The sequence below is a fragment of the Marmota marmota genome, unplaced genomic scaffold, assembly GCF_001458135.2.
Source record: "Marmota marmota marmota unplaced genomic scaffold, marMar, whole genome shotgun sequence".
In the NCBI taxonomy this organism is placed as follows: Eukaryota; Metazoa; Chordata; class Mammalia; order Rodentia; family Sciuridae; genus Marmota; species Marmota marmota.
In genome coordinates, this window is record NW_026000068.1 from 25,611,343 (window position 1) to 25,626,252 (window position 14,910).

General features: G+C 34.2%; 1 protein-coding gene and 1 non-coding gene across 3 annotated transcripts in view; both read left to right on the forward strand.

Moving 5' to 3' along the window:
* The first annotated feature begins 973 nt into the window (after positions 1-973).
* The window catches only part of Ifi44l (interferon induced protein 44 like), a 32,531-nt gene continuing 18,594 nt past the window's right edge, over positions 974-14,910 (forward strand). Inside the window, exons 1-2 of one of the 2 annotated variants that reach the window (XM_015490558.2) lie at positions 974-1,128; positions 14,122-14,594. In XM_015490558.2, coding sequence (XP_015346044.1) covers positions 14,132-14,594 — 463 coding nt within the window. In that variant the 5' untranslated portion in view covers positions 974-1,128; positions 14,122-14,131. Of the gene's footprint in view, positions 1,208-14,121; positions 14,595-14,910 lie in introns of both variants that reach the window. The other variant, XM_015490557.2, reaches the window with a different exon arrangement.
* LOC125620033 lies at positions 12,714-12,836 on the forward strand. Its single transcript, XR_007351614.1, has one exon. It is a non-coding gene; the product is annotated as a U6atac minor spliceosomal RNA (small nuclear RNA).

Sequence of the window (14,910 nt, forward strand, 5' to 3'; positions counted from 1 at the left end):
TCAGATATATTAAAATGCTGGGAGCATCTTGAGGACAGCAGCTATCTCACTTCCCTCAGTTGCCTTCACTTCATACCTCAGTTTAAAATCTGATTTGCTGTCAAGCCTTTCATTAGTGTGCCCAGACTGGATGAGGCTGCTGTTCTCCTGGCTCCCAGGGAATCTAGTCCTTCCTCCTCTACAGCTCTCAGCACAGAGGTGTAATTGCCTCCGTACCCATCTCTGCTGAGTACACAGCTCTTCTTGAGCACACTGTTTTTATCTCACTCACCCTTTTTTTTTCCCCCAGGGTCTGGAACAGTGTTGACTGAGTGAGTGTATAAATTGGAAGACGAACTGTCCAGTGTACAGAACACAGAAAAGATGAACCATTGTCTGTTCCAACAAAGGGAGACTTGGTTTTGGATACCAGCCTACTCCACCATTAATTCCAGGTGTTAGATAATTGAGATCAAAGTCCAGGATGATTAAGATACAGAGCCCAGAGCCCTTTTCTCTAAGGACATCATCATAGTAATTAGATACTCCACCTGTATAGTTATCTTACTAGCTTCAAGGGGAAACTGCTGGGCATTCCAAGGGTGGAAGACAGAGCATCAGTGACCCCCTGGGAGTTTTCTCACCAGAGAAACAATTCCCTGTACATTTCCATGGTCAGAATACCTACAAGTCCTTATATCCTCAGGAGCTCTGTGCCTGAGATGATATCAAAACTGATAAGACTCCACACAGAGTTTTCTCATGAAGGATATTGCTACAGCAGCCAGGAATCCTGTGTCTTATCACAGGAGTTTCCCAGCAGTCTGGCATTCTGTGTCTTTGCACAGAAATTTCCTAGCAGCCAGGCATTCTGTGTCTTTGCAAGAAACTTCCTAGTCACCAAGCATGCCACAATTATGAAGTTTATCAGAGACTCCAATCTCAAGCACAGAGCCTCTACATTTCCTAACTGTATCTTTTTCCTCTTGAGGAAAAAGAAACTTACTGGCACTTGGCATGCTGACGCTGAATGTTTGCTGCTTTGAGTTTCGGTTTCTTTTCTTGTCTCCACCCAGTGGCTGCTCCATAACTCAGACAAAATAATCAATCTTCCATTTAATCTTGAGCTGATCCAACTCTCAGCATCAGGTAAGAGGCTTCCAGCCATTTGGTTTCTTAGCTGTGTGAAGAAAACAGCCTGCTTGCTTTACCTTGAGAAGATATCAAGGTAAAATTGCTTCTAACGATTGGATTTTCTCTTTCATTTGCTCTTTTATTTTCATGAAAATTTACACACTGACAACTATAGAGAAGAAAAAATAAACGCTTGTATATTCTTCATACGTTTCTATCGGATTTTAAATATGATTTGCTTTATTAGAATAGATTTTTTTTTCCTTAGAAAAACTGTTACATATAAAGTTGAAGTAATCTCTGAATCTTCCTTGTACTATATCTCCTCTTCCCTTCCTTCCTAGAGAGAAACACTATCTAAATTTTGGTGTAAATTATTGTCATGCTTATTTTTATGCTTTTGCTGTGTGTGTGTGTGTTTGTGTGTGTCTAGTATTACTTAGTATGCTAATATTTTATAAAAATTGTATTATATTGTTTCTCATTATCAATTTATTTTTTTATTCAAAATTAACTATTCAAGCTTCATTTATGCTGACACGAATAGTGCTAGTTCAATCACTTTGCTGTTACTTTCACTGTGTAAATGTGTCAAAATTCATATGTCCAACTTTCAAATGTCATTATGACCAATAATGGTATGAATATATTTCTCTCAAACTGCATATGTTTATCAGGACAGTGTTAACATTCTGGACTCTTCATATCTTGATCAACAGTTAGTATTGCTGGACTTCTGTTTTGATGTGGAGTGATACCCTGTTTATAGTTGTTTACAGTTTCATATTTTAAGAAAGATTGTTTGGGTGACTTCATCTGTGAATTTCCTTTTCATCTACTTTGACTGCTTTTTCTACTATGTTGTTTATGGTTTCCTTATTTCCTTGAAGAGATTTTTTTAATGTATAATGTTTATAGAATAAAGATGTGTCAAAATAAAAAATAAAAAAAAAGGACAGGGGATGTGGCTCTGTGGTAAAGCATCCCTGGATGAAATCCCCAGTTAAAAAAAACAACCAAACAATAACAACCAAAAAAGAAAGAAAAAAGACTAATCAGTTATGTTGACTGGACTTGGCTCCTCCTCCCTTTCCTGCTTGTCCCATTCTTGCTTGTCTGGAGTTGCACATCACTATAATTAATGCCTCTGTTTATGAGACTCCTTTAGCTTTGTTTCCCAGGGGCCCCTGGCTATGAAATTGATCAGTGACAAGGCTGTTTATTTTTGTGTCACTGTAATATTTCATTATAATTTTAGATTATTTAAACTATTAAAAGTAGCTATTTTTTTCCTGTGAAATATGTGAAATTCAGGATTATCTTATTAGAGATAATAGAAAGAATGTTCTTGGGCACTTGAATGAGTTTGCACTAAATTTGAAGATGAAGTTTGTAGAATATTACATCATTTTCAAGAAGGCTCTAAGCTGACAGTGTGAAATTGCAGCTTTATTCTTTTTGCTCAAGATTGCTGTAGCTATTTGGGGTCTAGTGTGTTTCTACATGAATTTTAGGGTCTTTTCTTCTATTTCCTCATAACAAATCCCACTTTATCATTAGGAATGATCTTGTTATATGATTTAAATTGAACTTGCTAGTATTTTGTTGAGGCTTTTTGCATATAAGTTCATTCAGAATATAGGCCTGTTCTTTCGAGTAATGATCTTATCTAACTTTGGTATCAGGACAATACTTAACTTCTAAAATGAATTTAGAAGTATTCCCCGCATTTCAATTTTTTGGAAGAGTCTGAGAAAACTTGGTATTCTTTCTTCCTTAAATGTTTGTAGAAAACAGTTAAGAAACAATCTAGTATTAGTCTTTTCTTTGTTGGAAGACTTTTCTATTTTTATTACTGATTCAATCTACTTTCTTGTTTTTGACTATTCATATTTTCTATTTCCTCAAGACTCTGTAGATTATATATTTTTAGAAATTTATTAATTTCTCCTATGTTATTTAATTTGTTGATATATAAGTTTTAAAAACTGATTCTATGTATTTCTGTGGTATTGGTCGTAGTTTTCTCTTTTAATTCTGATTTTATTTATTTGAGTCTTGTCTTTTTTTTCCCCCTCAGCCTCTAAAGTTTTGCCAGCTTTGTCTTTAAAAAAAAACACATTTTTTTTAAAAATATTTTTTAAAATCATTTTTTTAATCTCTATGCCACTTGTTTATTCTCTGATCTTTATTATTTCCTTCCATTTGCTAACCTAGATTTTGGGTTGTTCTTGTTTAGAAACCTCTTCCCTGGAAAAAGGCCTTTAATTAGTTATCTCATTCTATCTTCTTGTATTAGTATTCTATGTTGCATAGCAATTCATCACAAATGTAGAAATACATGGATTATGCAGTCTCCAGGGGTCAGGATGTTTGGAATGGCTAGCTGGTTCCTTTGCAAGGTTGAAGTTGTGGGTAAGAGTCGACCTGCAGCATGGATGGCTGCTATGGAATGGGTTTAGTTTAACATATGTAAGAAGCTGCAGGGAACAGATCAATCAAGACTTTCCAAAAGTAATCTCTGGTTCAAAATTAATAAAAAGGGAGGAAATGTGGGAGAAACAACTCTCGGCTCATAACCAGTGGCTGTGAGCAGCTCAAGTGTGTGAGGAAAGCCTATGCACATACAGGCCTAGCAGACATAACTGCAGGCTTAGCATAACTGCTCTGGCTTAGCAGCTGAAGTAAAACCACTTCCTCACAATTGGCTGCCAGGGAAACCGAAGGCAGAGACTTGATGATCTAACCCACCATGGCTTAAGGTGATGAGTGAAGGGACCTGTACACCCAGTAGTGACCCTTCTTGCCTTCTCAGACCGCTTGGCAGGCTCCCCTACTTCCCATAGTACAGTTAGTTTTGATCTTGATGATGATTGGCTTCAAGATATTGTACTGCTGGCTTATACAATTATGATTGGTAAACACGCCCTATATAAACTATAAGCTCTTCTGTAATAAACGAGCTTGCTGGCAGCTCCCCACTTGCCTACTTTCACCCAGCTCCTGGTGTCTGTGTCTTGACTCTGCGTCCCTGCCCCCCTCCACTGAGTGAAGCCGAGAGGCAACAAGCAACATGAAATCAAAGTACCATTTCCATAGAAATTTTAGAATTACCTTATAACTGTCCACAAAATCTCATTAAGAGTTTAACATTGAATCTATTAGTACATGAACACATTATAAGGTCTTCATTTATTTAAGCTATAAATCTGATTTTGCTTAGTAATATTTTATAGTTTTCTGTGTACAGGCCTTATACATGTTTAAAACATTCCTTTAGTTAGACATATTACTAGACTTATTTATTTTTTTAGTAATGTAAATGGTACTTAAAACGTTTTATGTAAAACTGTGTTGGTACAAGAAATAGGGGTCATTTTAACATATTGGCCTTGTGTTTTAGTCTGTTTTGTGCTATTGAAACATGATACCAGCTGGGCACAGTGGTGTAAGCCTTTAATCCTAGCAGCTCAGAAGACTGAGGCAGGAGGAATGAGAATTCAAAGCCAGCCTCAGCAATTTAGCAAGGCCCTGAGCAACTCAATGAGGCCCTGCCTCTAAATGAAAATTTAAAAAAGGGATGGGGATGTGACTCAGTGCTCTTGGATTCAGTTCCTGGTACCAAAAAAACAAACCAAAACAAAAGAACCAAAAATCCAGAATACCAGGGGCTGGGTAATTTATAAAGAACAGGTATTTATTTCTTACAGTTGTGGAAGCTAGAAAGTCCAAGGTCATGGAGTCTGCATCTGGCAAGGGCCTTCTCATCATGTCATCCCATGGTAGAAGGTGGAAAGACAAGAGACATTTATGAGAGAGAGCAAGAGAGTGAACCCTGGGCCTACAGTCCTTTTATAATCAGCATTAATACATTCATGGCCTAAAATCCCTCACTAGGCCCACCTCCCTATACTGTTGCATTGAGGATGGAATTTTCAACACATGTTTTTTTGTAGCATTCATTGAAACTGTAGCACCCTTTATTCAGCAGTCTTGTGCCATGGGGTGAATTGGATCCATAATAGCTGCTAATTATCCCCATTTGTTTGGGTCAACTGGTATCTTTTTTCTGAGTTTTTGAAGTAAAAGCTTATGTCATTTGTTTTCATCCTTTCTTCTTTCTTCTTTTCATCTGTTTAAAGACATATAACTTTATATCATATTCTAGCTCCATTCCATAAATTTTGACAAGGATATTTTTATCGTTTTAATTCCATTAAGATCTGTCTCACTAATGGATTATTTAAAAGTGTATTTTATTTTTTAATGTATGAGTAGCTATATAATTATGATATCTAGCTTATATTCTTATTCAAACTTTAGTGCTTTGACTATTTTGAGATTTGATTGCTTTGGGGGGATCATAGCACCATGTTCATATTTGCTGTATGCTGGCTTTGTTTTTTTCTGGTTCTCTGGCTTTATATAACCTAACCAATTTTGCTATATGCTTTAGTTTTTTGTTTGTTTGTTTGTTTCCTCTTTCATTGTCTTTTGGCCTCAGTGCTTCAGTTTAGAAAATATATGAAATAAATATATATATATATATATATATGTGTATATATATATATATATATATATATATATATATTTACAGTTAAATGTATTATGTTAATTATTAATTTGTATATTTTTAAATTCAGAATTTCTTTTCTTATTCTTATTTTAAAATTTTACTGTCAATCATACAATCTTTACTTAAAATTATTTGAACACACCAACTATAGTAACTTTTAAATTATAATTATTACCAAGTATTAATTGTACAAATTAAGGGTTTCTTTTAAAAAATTGATTTTATTTTATGTTTTATACAAGTAGAGCACAACTTTTCATTTCTCTGGTCATATATAATGTAGAGTCACACTATTCATGCAATCATACCTATATATAGGGGTAATAATGTCCATCTCAATCCATCATCTTCCCCCACCACACACACCCTCCCCTCCTCTTCCTCCCCTCTGCTCAATCCTAAATTCTTCCATTCTTCCCTTGCCCTCCCCCACCCATTTTGGATCAACATCCACTTATCAGAGAAAACATTTGGCCTTTGTTTTTTTTTGAGATTGGCTTACTTCGCTTAGCATGATATTCTCTAACTCTTTCCATTTACCTGTTCATTATTTCATTCTTATTTAAGGCTAAGTAATATTCCATTGTGTATATATACCACAGTTTCTTTATCCACTCATCTATTAAAGGGCATCTAGGCTGTTTCCACAGTTTAGTATTGTAAATTGAACTGCTATAAACATTGAGGTGGCTGGTTTTAAGTCCTTTGGTATAGACTGAGGAAATTAATGGGTTTCTTTGTGATATTTTCTTATATTCATATAACATACTTAAATCATATCCATTTTCCCTATTACCCTCTCTTATCCCCTTCCCTCTTGACCAGATACCTTTCCCCTTCCTTAATAGTTTTTCTATTTTCATATCATCTTTTAAAAAATCTAGATTACACATGAGAAAAAAACATGTAATACTTAAATTTCTGAGTCTAGCTTGTTTTACTTTACATGATGACCTCCAGTTCCATCCATTTTCCTGCAAATGACATGATATCATCCTTCTTTATAGCTGAATAATGCATTATTATGTACATATAGCACATATGCTTTATTCATTTATCTGTTGGTGGGCATCTAGGCTAATTCCATAACTTGGCTATTATAAATAGTGCTTTGATAAACATGGATATGAAGATACATCTATTGTATATGGATCAGTGGATCAAAGACTTTAACATAAGACCTGAAACTCAGAAACTACTAGAAGAAACATGTGGGGTGATCCTCTCTACCTAGTTGGGTTTGATTACTTCAGGCATATATACTCAGGGGTGGTAGAGCTGGATCATATGGTAGTAAAATTTTTTAGCTTTCTAAGGAATCTTCATGCTGATTTCCACAGTGGCTGTACTTATTTACATTCCAATCAACAGTGTATAAATGTTCATCTTGTTGTTGTTGTTTTTACACATATTTACTAGCACTTCTTATTTTTTAATTTTCTTGATAATTGTCATTCTTACTGGAGTGATCTGGATTCTCGATGTGGTTTTGATTTGCATTTCCTTGATGGATAAAGGTTTTGAACATTTTTTTCATATAATTATTGGACATTTATACTTCTTTCTATCTTCTAGTGTCTTCTTTAATTTCTTTCTCCAAAGTTTTAAAATTTTCCTTGTAGAGGTCTTTCACTTCCTTACTTAGGTTTATTCCTATTTTTTTTAGGGTATTTTAAATGGGATTATTTTCCTAATTTCTTTCTAGAGCGTTCTTTTTTTATTGATATGTAGAAAAGTTACTTATTTTTGTACATTGATTTTTATGTCCAGTACCTTTGCTGAAATTGTTTTTCAGTTCCAAGAGAATTGTGGTGAACTCTTTGGTTTTTTAGATATGGAGTCTTATCTGCAAGCAGCACTACTTGGATCTTCTACTTTTCCTTTTGTATCCATTTTATTTCTTTCTCCTGCTGAATTGTTCTGGCCAAAATTTCTAGTACTAAAGCTAATGAGAGCAGTGATAGGAAATATCCTTGTTTTGTTCTTGATTTTATAAGAAATATTTTCAATGATCCCCATGCAGTATGATGTTGCCTATTGGTTTTTCATGTATTGCCTTTATTATGTTGAGGTATGATCCTTCTAGTTTTTTCAGGATTTTTATCCTAAAGGATAAAAACCCCTAAAGGGATTCAGATTTTATTGAAGGTCTGTTTTTTCTGCTTTTTTTGAGATGACCATTTGGTTTTTATTATTGATTCTCCTCTATTGATTTGTGTCTGTTGAACCCCACTTGAATCCCTTAAATGAAACCAACTTAATCATGCTATACTTTTTAATATGATTTTGAATTTAATTTGCAAGTATTTTTTGAGGATTTTTGCAAATAAGACATTAGTTTCTAGCATTATCTTATTATTATGTTCTTATCATATTTTGGTAACAGATAATACTGACTTCATAGAATGAGTTTGGAAAATTTTCCTCTCTTTCTATTTTATGGGATACTTTGAGGAGATTTGATTATTAGTTCTTTAAATGTCTGGTCAAAATCAGCAGTGAATCCACACTGGTCCTTGGCTTTTCTTTGGGAGCTTTTTATTACTGTTTCAATCTCATTACTTGTTACTGGTCTATTTAAGTTATTTATATCCTGTTGGTTTAATTCTAGACATATATGTCTAGAAATTTTTCTGTTTCTTCTGGATTTTCCAATATGTTGTCATGTAAATTTTCAAAGTATTCCTTAATGTTTCTCAGGATTTCAGTGGTATTTGTTGTTGTGTTCCCCTTTTACCTCAAATTTTGTTTATTTTTTTGATCTTTTCTCTCTCTCTCTCTCTCTCTCTCTAAGTTTAGCTAAGAGTGTTTATATTTTTGAAGAACCAACTCTTTGTTTTGTTGATCTTTTGCACAGTTGCTTTAATCTGTTTCATTCATTTCTGCTCTGCTCTTCATTATTTCCTTCATTCTGCTGATTTTTGAATTTGTTTTGTTCTTGCTTTTGTTAGATTTTAAGATGCATTTTATGTTATTTATTTGAGATTTCTCTCTTTATATAATGTAGGACTTACATCTGTAAACTTCCGTGTTATAACTGCTTTTGCTGTGTCCAATAGGTCCTGGTAGGGTGTGTTCCCATTTTCATTTTATTTTGGGACTTCTTCAATACCCTCTGATTTTTTCAGTTGACTTACTGGTCATTCAAAAGTGTATTGTTCAATATTTATGTGTTTGTGTCTTTTATTCATCTTCTCTTGCTATGCATTTTTGGTTTTATTCCATTATGGTTTGAAAAATTTAAGAAATTATTTCAAAAAATTTTTTTTATATTTGTTAATGTTTGCCTTATTGCCTAAAATGAAACGTATTTTGGAAGAAGTTTTGTGTGCTGATGAAAAGGATGTGTATTCTTCAGCCATTGAACCAAATATTCTTTATAGATGACTATTAAGTCCATTTCATCTATAGTATAATTTATTTTGAAATTTCTTTGTTGACTTTTTTTTGGGGCAAGGGGGGAGGTGGTCTGGAAGATTTATCTATTTGTGAAAATGGAGTACTGAGTCACCACTATTTTTGTGTTGCTGGGCCTGTCTATGCCTTGATGTTCTGTGGCATTTATTTTGTAAAATTGGGTACTCTGGAGTTTGGTGCCTATATATTTGCAATCATTATATCTTCTTGATAGGTTCTTCCCTTTATCAGTATGTGTTGTATTCACTTTCTTTGTCTTTTCTGACCAATTTTTATTTGAAATTTATATTTTTCTGATATGAATACTGCTACTTCTGCTTGATTTTGGATTCCATTTGATTGGCATATAGTTCTTCATCATTTTACTTTCAGTCTCTTTATTCTTTGCTGAGGTGAGTTTCTTGCAGACAGCAAACAGTTGGATTCTTGTTTTTTAGATCCAATCAGTCAGTCTGCATCTTTTAGGTAAGAATTCAGATTATTTACATATAGGGATATTATTGAAAAGTAAAGATAAATATTGTTTTTGTCTTCTTTTTTTTTCCTGATTGTTTTGAATGATCTATGTTAGTTTCCTTTTCCCTTGATCATCTTAAAGGTTTAATGTTTTACTGAATTATTCATGCTGGAATCCATCTTAATTCTCATTTGTTCATATACTCTTCTAGTAAGATTTATTCTTTCCTGTGCTCTCACAATTGTGTTTGTCTTGCTTTGTCTTCTGTGTATAGGATTCTTTTTAAGTATCTTCTGCAATACTGGCTTATTGCTCACAAATTCCTTTGGTTTCTGCATTTCCTTGGAGTCTTTTGTTTCACCTTTGATTCTGAAAAACAAATTTACTATAGATAGTAATCTAGCAGTTTTTTTTTTAAATTTTCATGGCTTGAGAAACATTATTACATACTTTTTTGTTCTTTAGATTTTATTCTAAGAAGATTGTTTACCTTTATGAGCAACTTAGTGTTTCTCTTTTGTAACTTTCAATATTCTTTCTTTGTTCTATACTTTGTTAGTTTGACTAATACATGAGGAGATACTTTTCTGGCTATCTCTATTTTGGGTTTCTAAATGCCTCCTGTACCTGGATGTCTATTTCTTCTCCAAGATTTGGGAAATTTTTTTATGAGTTCACTGATTATGTTTTCTTTGCCTTTGGCCTATACCTCAGCCCCTTTCTCTAACCTGATTATTCATAGGTTTGGTCTCTTAATTGTCCCATAAATCTTGTATGTTCTGTTCATAATTTTTTTTCTTTATTACTGTCAGAATGTGATAATTCATTGATCTTGTCCAGAATCCCTGCTATTCTTTCTTCCACTTCATCTAGTCTATTTTTGAAATTTCACTGGAGTTTTTGTTTGGCTTATTGAGTTTTTCATTCCCAAGATTTCTTTTTGGTTCTGTTTTAGAATCTCTACCTCTTTTTGTTGAAATGATCTTTTATATCCTGTATTATGTGCCTTAATTCATTCAGCTGTTTATATGTATCCTCTTTGAAATCATATTAGAAATCAATCTTTTGAATTCTTTGGAATTTTATTCACTTTGAATGTCTTTGGGTTCAGTTACTGAAGAGTTATGAACCTTTGGAGAAGTCATGTTGTTTTGTTTTTCATATTTCTTGTGTCTCTCTACTAAGATTTGCACATCTGTTGGAATGAATATCTCTTCTACTTTTAAGTAAGGGTCTTCTTAATGAGCAGAATTCTCTGGAGGGCTCAATTCCCAGTACTACTCAAATAAAAGAAACCATGGTAACGACAACACCACAAAGAGAATCTTGTGATTAAAGCATTGGGTTCCTTTTCCCCTGGAGTCAGAGTTGTGGACAATTTTGTACTTTTCTCTGAATTGTCATTCTGCTTCTATGTGCTTCTTTTTCCTATCACCTCTTTCTTAATTCCCAGAGCTCTTCCTTTTCTTCCTCTCCTTGGAATATAGTTTCTACTTTTATTTTTTCAGCCTTGACTCTTCTTACCACAGATGAATGGGAAGGATGCTTCTATTTTACCCAACTCTAGTAGTTTTTAAATCTTTGTGGTTAACTCTATTATCAGTCTGGGTTTCTTTTTATTGTTCATTTTTTTTCTCTTGATTTTCTACTATGTTCTCTGTTTCTCAGTTTGTTTATGATCAAGTGTGAGGCATTGAGTTTTGAAAAATATAGAAATAATGTAAAGATAGAAACATGTTCTCTTCATCCAGGTAAAATTCATTTTGATTTTGCAACAAAAATTATTGACAGTCTAAATTCTTGTTCACCTTAATCCAAACAAGGACTGAGATTGCTGAATGATCAAATCTGTATGTTTCTAGTACACCCTTACATCTTCCTTAGGGCTCTTCAGAATTCTAATCCACAACCTGGGCTGTGAAAGGTTTCTAAGACACCCTCCTTGCTGCACACCAAAGAAGTTTTTTTTTTTCCCCCCTCTTAGCTTATAAGTCTAGCAGAAGCTTTGCTTAATTTCTCAAGTGACTTTTCTAAAGTTAACAGCCACACCTCAGGAAAATGTTCTCTCAAATGCCCATCTTACCTCTATTAACTTTCCCAAGTCTTAGCCTGTCACATAATTCCTCCCTCTCTTGTGAGCTCTCTAATTCTTTTGAATACAGGCATTTTTACAGTTTATCCTTTTTCTACCTTTTTTTTTTCATTTAAATGACTGTTAATAGTTTAGTATGCTACTGTGGGACTTCTATATTTGTTAACTATTTCCATATTTTATTTTTTATTTGTGAGCTATTTTCTGTATAAATTCTTCAGTTTTATCTTCTAATTCATGGGTTGATAAACTTTGGCATGTGTTTATCTTTTTTTTTTTTCAATATCAGGAATTGAATTGAGAGGTACTTAACTACTGAGTCACATTCTCAGCCCCTTTTTCATTTTGAGAGTATAGGGTCTCACTAAGTTACTGAGGCTAAGTTACTTGCAACCCTCCTGCCTCAGTCTCCTGAGCCACTGAGATTATGGTGTGCACCACCACACCTGACTAGCCATCTGTTTTTGTAGTGAAAATTTTATTGGAACATGATCATTCTTTTAAAAAAAAATGTATTAATCCGTTTTTGTTACTATAATAAAATGCTAGAGACAGGTTAACTTTATAAAGAAAGGTGGCTAATTTAGCTCACTCTTCTAGAAGTTTAAGTGTATGATGCTGGCATTGACTTGGCTCTGGTGAGGGACTTCTTGGCTGCATCACATCCACCTCACATGGACTGAACATTGTGAGAGCATATGTGTGAAGAAAAAAAACACATTGCTAACAGGAAGTCAAAAGAACTGAATGGGGCCAGCTCAGGCTCTTATAACAACCCTTTCATTAGAACTAGCCAAGGTCGTTCTTTTATGAGGACATGCTCCCAACTGACCTATCAATATCTCACTAGGCCCCACCTCTTGAAGGTTCCATTTGCCAACATCACCACACTGAGGATGAAACTTCCAGTACATAAACCTTGAGACAAATCACATCCAAATTTTAGCACAAATTGTGATTGCTTCTATTGTACAATGGCAATTTTGAGTAGTGCCAAGACTATATGACTCATAAAGCCTAAAATATTTGCTACCTAGTTTATTAAGAAGAAGTTTGTAGTGTTGTATGAAAGGAGATAAGGTTAGCATTCCCACTGACAAGGATGGAAGAGGCCCTTGGAGATGAAAAAATGCAAACATTTAAGGCATTGCTGCCAACTTCATGGCATCAAAACATTTTTAAAAAATATTTTTAGTTGTAGATGGACACAATACCTTTATTTTTATTTATTCATTTTTATGTGGTGCTGAGGATTGAGTCCAGTGTCTCACATGTGCCAGGCAAGTCTTTACTACTGAGCTACAATCCCAGCCCCATCAAAATATGTTTATTTGACCCAGTTATCCCACTCCTCTGCCTAGACCCAAAGAACTTAAAATTAGCATACTCTAGTCATGTGGCCACATCGATATTTGTAGCAATTCAATTCACACTAGCTAAGCTGTGGAATCAACCTAGGTGCCCTTCAACAGGTGGATAAAGAAAACACGGTATATATACACAATAGAATAAAGAGGGATTTTATTCCATAAAGAGGAATAAAATTATGGCATTTGTCAGTAAGTGGATGGAACAGAAGATTATCATGCTAAGTAAAAGAAAATGTTCCCTCTGATGTGCGGATGCTCACACACGATATGGGGGAAGAATAGAAATTCATTGGATTAGACAAAGGGGAAGGAAGGGCAGATAGGAATAGAAAAGACAGTAGTGTTAGAGTCTGTAAACAAGTCAAAATAACACCTGGCATTTTGCCAGGGGAATGTTAGAGTTCGTAAACAAGTCTGGATGGTGCCTGGCAAAATGCCAGAGGGAGTGGTTTGAGAAGTAACAAAAACAAGCCATTAAGTGTGGAAATTCTTTATTGGTTGACTGATGTATCTAGTTTATGCTAATTAGATAAGCTATGTGGAATGTATAAATACTGCTCCTGTCCTGCAATAAACGGCTTCCACTCCTGCTGTATCAAGTACACAAGTTATTCGTCACCCCCCGGTTATTTTGCCCAGCCAGCCGGGCTGCGGCACAGTAGAATGAATCAGACATAACTTTCCTGTGTTCATATATGAATACACGACCAGAGTAACTCCACGTGATATAGAATCACAAGGACAGGAAGTTATACTCCATGTATGTATAGTATGTCAAATCTATTCTACTGTCAAGTATATCTAAAAAGAAGAAATAAACAAAGAAGTTTGTAGACCTCTATTCTAATTGACTATTTTTAAAATTATTTATCCAGTTTTCAGTTTACTCATCAACTGATGTTAAAATGTTAATATATTTCATTTCTAAGTTATTTTTACATCAATCTATTATACTCTGTATGATTTTTGCTTATGGTATTAATAGTGTGTTTTAATTGGGTCAGAGAAAAAAAACTCAACAGCAACTAAAACAGAAATCTTTGCTGTGCTGTGCTGTGCTGGCCTCTCAACACATATGATTTTTTTTCCCCTTTAGATACAGGACAATGGCAGTGACACCCAGATTGACTTGGCTTGAAGAAAAGTGTTTACAGATTCTACTTGGAAATGCTTCTTTGAGTCTTCTTTATAAGGAGAGTGCTCATGGCTGTAGCATTCAAAAGATGGTTCAGAGGTGCAGTCAACAGGGACCCACTATAACAATGCTTTACCTTCAAAAAAGTATTGTTGGTGCTTTAACACTTGATCATATTCCTAAAATAGTTGACGATTCTGAAAAACAATGTGCTTCCATCTTTTTTATCTTTCAAAAGGATAGTTTAACTGTAATGTCAACTTTATTTTTGAATCTACTGAAAGTTACGAGTGATTACCTGGAATTTTACTCATCTGATAAGCTTAATTTCTGGATATATCCAAAGAAACGTGTATTCAGAAAACCTGATTTTTCAGTGACGAAATTTTCCACTGACATTCAGTACTTGGAATGTGAAGTTTTCCGAGTTGAAGGTATGTTATATTAGATAACTCTACATCCTATATTCTGGTTCTAGTCTTTCTTTTCCCCATAGATTATAATTGATCTACAAGACTAAGGAACAATGAGAGAAATAATCTGATTTTATGACAGATGATATACTTTGATAAACTCCTAAAGGAAACTTGGGAGACAAAAAGATTTTGAGTTTATTATTCAAAGAGTACAGATTGTTTTGAAAAGTTAAGAAGTATATATGTGGAGACAGAGATAAAGACAGAAATGTAGATGGAGGTGGAAGAGAGAGAGAGAGAGAGAGAGAGAGAGAGAGAGAGAGAGAGAGAGAGA